The 10,852-nt window shown below is 34.5% G+C and overlaps 2 protein-coding genes across 2 annotated transcripts; one reads left to right on the top strand and one right to left on the bottom strand.

The window, feature by feature from the left end:
- Positions 1-3,953: 3,953 nt before the first annotated feature.
- Positions 3,954-6,907, top strand: LOC122017034 (transport and Golgi organization 2 homolog). Its single transcript, XM_042574498.1, has 5 exons — positions 3,954-4,302; positions 5,030-5,222; positions 5,764-5,970; positions 6,390-6,584; positions 6,659-6,907. Exons 1-5 carry the CDS (start codon positions 4,220-4,222, stop codon positions 6,812-6,814), a joined length of 834 nt encoding a protein of 277 aa, XP_042430432.1. The 5' UTR covers positions 3,954-4,219; the 3' UTR covers positions 6,815-6,907.
- A 791-nt stretch (positions 6,908-7,698) lies between these two features.
- LOC122016135 (heterogeneous nuclear ribonucleoprotein H3-like) lies at positions 7,699-10,612 on the bottom strand. Its single transcript, XM_042573344.1, has 2 exons — positions 10,478-10,612; positions 7,699-8,756 (listed from the first exon to the last, which is right to left on the bottom strand). Exons 1-2 carry the CDS (start codon positions 10,492-10,494, stop codon positions 7,871-7,873), a joined length of 903 nt encoding a protein of 300 aa, XP_042429278.1. The 5' UTR covers positions 10,495-10,612; the 3' UTR covers positions 7,699-7,870.
- Positions 10,613-10,852: the final 240 nt, after the last annotated feature.

Here is a 10,852-nt window from a genome sequence, read left to right as displayed (position 1 = left end):
GAATCAAGAAAATTTTCCACAACATATTAGCTAAGTATTACTCGTTAGACCTAGATCTCCTCCCTATAAGGGGCCATGTTAGAGTATTTTTTTTTATAATTTACTTATCCATATTTTATATTATCATGGATCAGCAATACTAGACCTTAAATTCCAAGTACATTTCAAGTCCGGCCTAAAATCAAGTTGGTTTAGACTTGGTCAAAATGATATTCATAAATCAATAAGTTTGCAAAAATATATTTCGTATAAATTATATTAGGCATGATGTTATCTTAATTTTATTATAAATAGGTGATATTATTTTTGGGCAAGGTGTTTTTTTTTTTAAGCAGATACTCTGGACTGTTTTTTATGGTCTAGGGTATGAATTTTTTTTTTTTTTTTTTTTTTTTTTTTTTTTTTTTTGTATATATTGATGGAATGAATGATCTCTACTTATAAAATAAGTGGAGATTATTCATCTCCGAGAGTAGATCATTTGGATCACTTTTTGCGGTCTAGGGGATGGTCCATTTGCATGCATTGGTGGAATGAATGATCTCCACTTATAAAATAGGTGGGGACCATTGATCTCCATCAATACATGCAAAGGGGCCATCCCTTGGATCGCAAAAAACGATCTAGAGGATCTGATCCCTGAAGAGAACAAATCCTCTGGACCGCTTTTTTACGGTCTAGGGATGATCCCTTTATATGCATTGGTGGAATGAATGACCTCCACTTATAAAATAGGTAGGGATCATTCATCTCCACCAATACATGCAAAGGGACCATCCCCTGGACCGCAAAAAGTGGTCCAGATGATCCGGTATTCGAAAAGAGTAGATCCTTTTGATCGCTTTTTGAGGTTTAGAGGATGGTCCCTTTGCATGTATTGGTTGAATGAATGACCTTCATTTATAAAATAGGTGGGGGTCATTCATCTCCACCAATATATGCAAAGAGACCATCCCTTGGATCTAAAAAAGTAATCAAGATGATCTGGTGTCAATCACGAACGAGTTGAGTGCCCATTTCTAATTAAAAAAATAAATATATAAAAGTGATGTACCTAATACATAAATAAATATTTTATTTTAGAAAATATTGGATAAAAAACAGGACTGCTCTGATTACGGATATATAAAAATTATAATTTTGTAATTATGATCATATGAATAATGAGTAAGTTGAATTTATGTTACAGTAATTGTTATAATTTTATAGTTGTTATAATATATATTTATATTATAATAATTAAAAAATTATATATGATATAATATTAATTTCTATTAACATTGAATATATATATATATATATATATATATATAGAGGATTGATATGCTGTGCGTCTGCACAGTGCGTGACTGTGCGCGCGCAGCATATCAATCTGACAATTTTTTATTTTTTTATTAGTTTTTAAATTAAAAAATAATTAAAATTTTTTACATTTTTTTATATAAATTTTTAATACCTTAATATATCCCTTTAACATATTACAATACTCAATAAGTGCTTAAATTAATTTTATTTTAATTTTTTTTTAAAAATCAAACACTATAACCTAATTGGGAAGCCTAAACCCCAGAGGTAAAATCTAAAAAAAAAATAACTTTAACACTATAACCAAAGCCTGAACTCTAGAAATAAACTCTTAAAAAAATATTTTTTTTTAATTCATAAATTAAAAAAAAAATGAAAACAGTTGTTATCATGCGCGGCGTGCACAGTCACGTACTGTGACGATACACAGGATAACAAATCCTTTTATATATATATATATATTAACTACGAGTTTATAGTACCTATAAATTTATCATAATTAAAATATGTGTAATAATTATAAAATCATAGTTGTTACAATATACCTGACTTACTAAGTCAGTATTGAAGGGCAATTAATTATGCATGGTTGAACAGTAGAGTTAAGTATCTTTTGATAAAAAACAATTAAAATGGAACGTCTTTTTATGATTATGAGAAAATAAATGGACCGAATCTTCTGGATCATTTTTTGTGATTTAAAGAATAATTCTTTTACATATATTGATGAAGATAAATCATCACTAGTGAAGGTCTTTCCACCAATGATTCGTGACCTCCTCCGTTACTTTTTACAGTATTCATCACCGCCGGCTCAATAATATGGTATGAACAATCATTGCAATCCTAGTGATCTTCACCGGACTAATTTCAAAGTAGATGACCTTTCTTAGTTTATCAAGCCGATAAATTCAGAGTTATAAAAGCACATTCATGTTTTATCAGTTAGGATTATTTGAAAGTATGTTAATGATTTTTTTTTTTTTTTTTTTTTGGCTTGAAGTGAGAGATCCAAATGAGGACTGTAGATATATCGGTTAGACCTTGAATCAAGAAAAAATTTTCCACAACATATTAGCTAAGTATTACTCGTTGGACCTAGATCTCCTCCCTATAAAGGGGCCATTATGTTAGAGTAATTTTTTTTTTAATAATTTACTTATCTATATTTTATCATGCAATCAACGACACTAGACCTTAAATTTCAATAAATACATTTCAAGTCCGGCATAAAATCAAGTTGGTTTAGACTTGGTCAAAATGATATTCATAAATCAATAAGTCTGCATAAATATATTTCGTATAAATTATATTACGCATGATGTTATCTTAATTTTATTATAAATAAGTGGTATTATTTTTGGGCAAGGTGTTTTTTTTTAGAGCGATCCTCTAGACCGTTTTTTACGATCTAAAGGATAGATTTTTTACATACATTGTTGGAATGAATGACCTCTACTTATAAAATAGGCGGGGATCATTCATCTTCAAGAGCAGATCCTCTGGACCATTTTTTACGATCTAGGGGATGACCCCTTCGCATGCATTGGTGGAATGAATGACTTCTACTTATAAAATAGGTGGAGACCATTCATCTCCACCAATACATGTAAAGGGACCATTCCTTGGACGGTAAAAAGCAGTCCAGAGGATCCGGTCCCCGAAGAGAACAGATCCTTTGGATCGCTTTTTGCGGTCTAGGGGATGGTCCCTTTGCATGCATTGATGGAATGAATGACTTCCACTTATAAAATAGGTGGGGATCATTCATCTCCACTAATACATGCAAAGGGACCATCCCCTAGATCGCAAAAAGTGATCCAGAGGATCCGGTCCCCGAAGAGAGTAGATCCTTTGGACCGTTTTTTTACTGTCTAGAGGATGATCCCTTTGCATGTATTGGTGGAATGAATGACCTCCACTTATAAAATAGGTGAGGATCATTCATCTCCACCAATACATATAAATGGATCATCCCCTGAACCGCTTTTTAGGGTGTCCAGAGGATCCGGTCCTCGAAGAGAGCAGATCCTCTGGTCTATTTTTTGCGATTTAAGGGATGATCCTTTTGCATGCATTAGTGGAATAAATGACCTCCACTTATAAAATCGGTAGGGACTATTCATCTCCACTAATACATGTAAAGGAATCATCCCCTGAATCGTAAAAAGTAGTTTAGATGATCCGATGTCAATCGTGAATGAGTTGAGTGCTCATTTCCAATAAAAAAAATAAATATAACCTAATATACAAATAAATATTTTATTTTAAAAAATATTAGATAAAAAAAAGAATGCTCTGATTACGAATATATAAAAATTATAATTTTGTAATTATTATAATATGAATTATGAGTAAGTTGAATTTATATTTATAATTTTATAGTTATTATAATATAGATTTAATATTTATATTATAATAATTATAAAATTATATCTGATATAATGTGAATTTCTACTAACATAGATTAAGTATGCATTTTAGTGACCATGAAATTGTAACGATTATAATATATACAGTAACAACGATTTTATAGTACCTATAAATTTATCATAATTAAAATATATGTAACAGTTATAAAATTATAATTGTTACAATATACCTGACTTGCTAAATCAGTATCGAAGGACAGCTCCATTCCACCAATGATTCGCCACCTCCTGCGTTACTTTTTACAGTATCCATCACCGCAGGCTCAACTGCTCGCGGGGCAGATTCCCAGTAGATCACGCTCAGCTTCATCACCGACGAACCATCGCCGAAGGAAGCAATCCCTAATCTGTTTGTCTATGTTCCATATTTGCGAATTGGATCGCTGATCGGATCGGTGTCGCCGGCCATTTGATTCCAGTAGAGATTAGGGTCCCGAACAGAAGAAAGTGGGGCGAAGGCTTCTCCTTGTGTAATTGTCAGCATGTGCATAGCAGCGTGGGTGTGGCAAGCGCATCCTGTCTACCAACTTTTCCTCCTCCTCAACAGAGACGAATTCCATGACAGGCATGTCTATTCCGCCTCTCTTCTCGTTTTCCTTTTCCGATTTCCATAACTTCTGGTTCTTTTCGCATGAAGAAGGGGATGGATTTCGAGAATTGATGGTTTAGATCGGCGTACTGTCTGTCTTCATTTTGAAAACCTGAGTTGAAACGGTTTAGGGTTAGGAAATTGATGCTTATTCTAAAGGAGAGGCTTGTTAATAGAGCAGACATTTCTGCTTCTTGGTTAATCTCTGAATTTTAGCTTCTGGTTCCTGAGTTTTTCATTTCCATAATACTGTTGTTGTCTGCAAGATATATGATGAAATGCTGCTGTGAAGTATCTTGTTCTCATGAATGTTGCTAATTGCTCGTGTTGCTCTTGAAGAGTCCAATTTACTCGTAGTCTCATCTCTCATGTGGCATGAATAATTTTAACTTCTGGTTTTTAGTATGAAGAGAGGGATGGATTTCGAAAATTGATAGTTTCAATCGGCATACTGTCTGTCTTCATATTCAAAACCTGAGTTGAAACGATTTATGATTACGAAATTGACGCTTTTTCTAAAGGAGAAGCTTGTTGATAGGCTTTATGAATAGTTTGTATCTTCCATAGAGCAGACATTTCTGCTGCTTGTTTAGTCTCTGTGAATTTTGCAAGATATATGATGAAATGCTGCTGTGAAGTATCTTTTGCTCATGGACGTTACTAATTGCTCGTATTGCTTTCTCGCAACTGCGCATAATGGTAGGCCTACAAAACCAGTGGAGTGGTGGGGGGAAGGCAGCAATCAAAAGATCCTGGGAGGAAGAGATGAACTAGGAGGAGGTACGTGGTTGGGGTGCACAAAGGATGGTTTCTTGGCATTTCTGACTAATTTTAGGGAGCCCGAGCCTAGTTCCGGAACAAGGTCCAGGGGTGAATTGCCAAAAAGGTTCTTGGAGGTACTTTCATTGGATTCTCGTTAGGCCTTTGGTTGAAACAAGTTGTGAATATTTTGTTGTATGTTGGCAACAGTAAAGTTGTTGTCATGTGACTTGGAGGTCACGGGTTTAACTCTCGGAAATAGTCTCTTGCAAAGCAGGTAAAACTATGTACAATAGACCCTTTCCCAGGACCCAACATTGGCGGGTGCTTCGTGCACCGGGCTGTCCTTTATGTCTCTCTTTCGGTCAATAGCTAAATGCATTAGGTTAAATCATGATCCTTTTCTCCCTTAAGTTTGTAATTTTTGAAATCTTGAAGTCCATTTCTTGTGATCACTATTTTTCTGGGTGGAATGGTATTAGGACAAACTAATACCTTTGCCAATTTCATTCCATGATTCAATCTAATGAGTACATAGACTATTCCATTCCTTGTCAATTTCATTCCGTAGGAATAACTTGCTTTATTCCTTATCAATTATAGTCCACTAATTATTTGTAATATTGATTATTGCGTTTGCTGCCTATGTCTTGAGAGTGTTTTCTCTTCTTGTTGCAGGGAACAAAATCTGCTTCAGAGACTGCAGAGGAAATAGTCAAGGAAGCTCATCAATATGATGGATTTAATCTCATATTGGCTGAACTTCAAACAAAAACCATGTTTTACATCTCCAATCGCCCGAAAGGAGAACCTATATTTGTTCAGAAAGTTCCTCCTGGTGTCCATGTACTTTCAAATGCAAATCTGAACTCTCCATGGCCCAAGGTAGATGCAGCTTTATTAATTTGCTATTTCAAAATTGATTATGTGCTAGGCCTTTCCCCTCTGTTTTAACTTTTACGCAACTATGTCACAATATTTTTGTGAACGCAACTTGTTGAAATAGAAATACTTGTTAATTCAGAACTTTTAGGATCTTGCAGCATTTCCCTCAATCTTTGCCATGTACATGATGTTTCTCAAGCTCGATTCTTTGTGTCACTAGATCTTCAGTGTTGAAAATTCTAGTCTCATTTGCATCTTGACTAAAAATATCTAGTTCATTTTTTCTTGGCTCGATTTTAATTTAGCTTAGTTCCGAACTCTACTTACTATATTGCTCTCTTGCACAGATCTAAATCTCCATTTCGACTTGCTTAACATGAAACCAACATTTCTACTGAACATGATTTTTCCGTTCATAGGCAGAAAAACTACGCAGAGAACTCTACGAAATACTAGTGAGTTACGGAGAGACAGAACTTTGTGAAAAAGACATGGTCGAAAAGCTGATGGGCGACAAAACGAAAGCTGATAGAAGTATGTTACCTACCACTGGCTGCGATCCCGAACGGGAATTCGATCTGAGTTCTATCTTTGTGGAAATCAATGCAAAATCGGTCAGAAATGAGTTTTACTACCTTGTGATCTTCTCTATTGATTGAGGCATCTCAATGTTGGTTCATCATTGCAGAGGCGATATGGAACCCGAAGCATGGCTGCCGTATCAGTCAAAACAAACGATGAAGTCGTCTTCTACGAGAAGTATCTTGAGAACAACAATTGGAGGGAGCATCTCTTTCAGTACCATATGCAGAGTTCGCCAATAGATCACAAGTTAGCTAAATAGTTGCCTATGAACAGCTGTATTGCTGCCAGACATTTCTATTTAGGGGTGCAAACAAATTGAAGAGCGAATAAAAATATTAATATTTGAATTTGAGCTCTAAAAATGTATGTGATATTCGAATACGAAGTTCAAAAATATAAAATAATTTTGGCTTCACTTCGATTAAAAAATAAAATTCGAGCTTAGTTAGATTTTAATTGTTCAAATCTTTATTTGAGCAAAATCAAATTATAATTTAAATGATTTAAATTTAATTTTAATTAAAATTATGTAAAAATAATTAGACTTAGATTCGAATTTAGTTTACTGAGTGATTGAATAAAATATTTATGGGTTTAAATTTAATTTGAAAAAGCTATTTAAGTTTGATTTGAATTTGATAATTTTAAATAGATATTAAATATTTTTTAAGCCTATTATAATTGAATAAAATATTATAAATTTAAATTTAATTAAAAAAATTATCTAAATTTGATAATTTCAAATAGATATTAAATATTTTTTTAAGCCAACTTGCAAAAGCTTGGTCATTTGCACTCCTCTACTTCAAACATTGCAATATCTTTAAAACTATTTATTTTGAAAAAACTATTTATTTGAAGAAAAACTGCAATATCTTTAACAATCTTTCCAACTAGTCCTATTCCTATTATCATGTATCTTTTAAGGATCGAGGTTGCCATTAGGATTGTCGAAAATATAATTAATTTTGATTCTAAGTTCGGCTCAATCAAATTTGTACTGGAATTCAAACCTGGATTGAATTGAATTATAGTTCCAAATAATTTAAATTCAAATTATTCACACCTAATTTAATCATATTTAAATTAAAATTATATAAAAATAATCAAAATTCGACTTACAAATAATAGAACAAAATATTATAAATTTAACTCCAAGTGCACTAGCCCTTGATTCAGATAGCGACCAACATAATGACATTGTACATACTACTTTGGCATCAATTTAATGTTGCAGGTCATTCCAGAATATCCAACATAAAAGCTACAGTCCTCAGAAAAAAAGTGGCAGGACCAAATCTAAAAGAGGACATTGCTATAGATTCAACTCTTTAGACCTAGATTCAGCCATCATGGCTTCCTCAGGTGTCGATGGGAAAAGTTCCACATACCTCGAACCAATTGTCATCTTATCCTTAGACATGGCCTTCTTTGCCTCATCCGGCGACGAAAACTCCACAAAGGCCTCACCAGTTGCTTTCCCATCCAGGCGATAGCCAATGTGCACTTTGTCCTCACTCAGCTCAAATTCCGCAAAGAAGTCGATGATATCAGACTTGGTCACTGAGTAGGGAAGACCGCGGAGCTTTAGGACCTCGTACTCTGAATTGTCCCTGTCCTTGTCTACATGCGATTTTCTGGCATGAACAGGCTGTGCATCTCTGTGATAATCATCGTCTACTAAGGACCAGCCACCGCTGTTAACCTCTGCAGCGACTGCACGGTAGTACTCTTGTTTAGTGCATGGAAAAACTTCAATGTACCTGTGGCCCATGTTCTGTCTATCCTTGTGGAGCGCAAACTCAGCCTGCATGACTGTTGGAAAGACTACAAAAGCATCTCCTGTAAAGCGCCCATTCTTGTTAACGAGCAGGCAATCCACGATATCTAGATCCATGAAGAATTTGATGATATCAATGTCGTTGCAGTTGAAAGGAAGGCCTCGTAGTCGGACCACTGGGAAGGAGTGAACGCTGTTAAATCCTCTGTTAAAACTGCCACCGAGGGGTTGGTAGGAGTTGCCAATGCCTCCCATTGGCACGAATGGACCAGATTCCATGATCCGCAACCTCTTTGAGCCGACCTCGTATCCATCCGTCGAAAAGTTGCTGTTCACTGCGAAGTAGGGATTTGACTCCATCATTCTTGGCCTCTTTGTCCCATCGTACCCGTCTGAAAACCCCCCGCTCCCCAACATTGCCCTTCACATAATCCAACAACCCAAGGAGAAAAAACCCCCCTCGCTCAATCCCCCATATTTATCAAAGACCTTACCCAACTTTATGCTAAAATATTACTCTATTAGCAATCACCCAAAAAATACTTTCACACACAATATAAGAACATATAGCAAATAAGCATACAACCAAATTAAGGGGAAATCAGGAACAGTAAAAAAGAATCAAAGAGAATACATAAATTCACTGAACAATTCCATAAATAGAATACATAAGAAAACATGAAATATGGAGAAATTCTAAGGATTGATAACATGATCTGGTCCTTAAGATGGATACTTCTTGACTTTTTCCATCAATATCTGAAGCAACTCATAATCATGTGGGAATCTCCCAAAAGATTTGAAAATAGCAATCTAAAACCTAAATGGAACAAGAAATAAACATTTAAAGAAAACAATGAAGGCAACTGTAGTGATAATTTTATAATTCTTGGTCAACTACAATGCCGAGAATCCTATATAATAAAATCCTTAGTGAATTGAAGTTCTACAACCCCAGGATCCGTTGTGTTACTAAAGCTATGCTATGTTATCAGATATCTCCAATGAAATATGTAAAAGGATTATTATGTTTAAAGTGCCAATTTCAAATTACTACTACATGAACATTCATATATAGACTAACTATGCAGCCTCCTCTAGCTAATGTAAACAAAAGTAAAGAGACAAACCTAAACAAATGAGAACTTCCTCCATCTCCATCTTAAAAGAAAGTATATCATATCAAGATAAACTATATATTTGTATGTGTTATGAAGCCTAGACGATAACTGAACATGGTCTCTGTTAAGTCTGAATTAACCATGACAACCTAACTACTGAAAATTCATTGACTGAAGACGAACAAATCAACAACAAAACAATCCATTATCTTCATGGATTAATAAACGAAAACCATCAAGTGAAAAATTAACAGTAGCCTGCAATAAACAACTATCAACATCAATAGTTAAACCATAACTTGAGTCCCTGTAAATACTATGAATGCAACTCATACTAATTTTTATTATAATTTCATCATCAACCTATATCATTTCTGGCATCAGATTTATTATATTGACCTTTAGTAGCTATGCAAATTTGTTGGTCCATCTAAATACAATGAGTGCCTACCAGTAGTTTACAAGTCCATGTTTAGTAAATTTCTCTAAGTAAATTTATCTCCTAGCCTTAAACGGATCCCATGCCGCACACTTACAACACCTACCAAAGCAGATTTAAACCTTAAGGGCGGTATATAAATTGAAGATAAAAACCTGTTAGCCATCACCTTAATTGATTCCTTTACAAACACAAATCACACAACGCGTCAAGATAAACTAAATCAGAGGACATAATCCAAATCCTGCCCTTCTAACAGAAAATCCTACGAAGGTGATTGTAAGTTTGTAACCATCCTAACCCTACCAAAAAAAAGGGAATCACATGCTATCACTCCAAAAATGGTATCCTTTGCTTAGAGAAGGGGAGTTTCAAGAAGGCATACTCAGATGTACATAAAGCCACAAAACTTGCAGAAAAAGAGACTAAAAAAGGCTTATCGGGCTTATAACACATACAAATCCAAATAAAACCCCAAGATTAGATTAAACAATAGAGCGATCTAAGAAACGAGAGGGAAAAAAAGAAGACGAGCGAATTGTGAAATCTGAAAATGAATCAGAATAGGTGTTCCTTGCGTACCCTCTTGAACCGTACATGATTGCTGAAATCTTCCGCGAGGCAGCCGATCAACCGCAAGGTCGCCGAGTAGCCGCAGTTGCTCCGCCGGTGGAGGAGGGCAAACCCTAATTTCGATTTTATAGAGCCAACTCTGGTTTGATTACGGGCTTTGTTTTGGGCCCAGTTCAAAATGTAATTCTATTTAAGGCAAAAAAAAATATATTAAAAAACACCCAAAAGTTTATTTTCTGAACTGCATTTTTTTTAAATTAATCCAATGTCTAATTTGTACGATTCCACTAATTCTGAATATTATTAATTTGATTCCAAAAAATATTTGATAATTTATGAAAAGATGTATCCATATTTGTAAATTTAATCAAACGATGGAAGTTA

The sequence above is a fragment of the Zingiber officinale genome, chromosome 8B (assembly GCF_018446385.1).
Source record: "Zingiber officinale cultivar Zhangliang chromosome 8B, Zo_v1.1, whole genome shotgun sequence".
NCBI lineage: Eukaryota > Viridiplantae > Streptophyta > Magnoliopsida > Zingiberales > Zingiberaceae > Zingiber > Zingiber officinale.
This window is presented reverse-complemented; position numbering and strand designations above follow the sequence as displayed.

Coding starts and splice junctions, on each gene's coding strand:
- LOC122017034 (XM_042574498.1), top strand. CDS start 4,220: ATGTGCATAGCAGCGTGGGTGTGGCAAGCGCATCCTGTCTACCAACTT. Junction 4,303..5,029: donor AGAGACGAATTCCATGACAG/GCATGTCTATTC, acceptor GCATAATGGTAG/GCCTACAAAACCAGTGGAGT. Junction 5,971..6,389: donor TGAACTCTCCATGGCCCAAG/GTAGATGCAGCT, acceptor TTCCGTTCATAG/GCAGAAAAACTACGCAGAGA.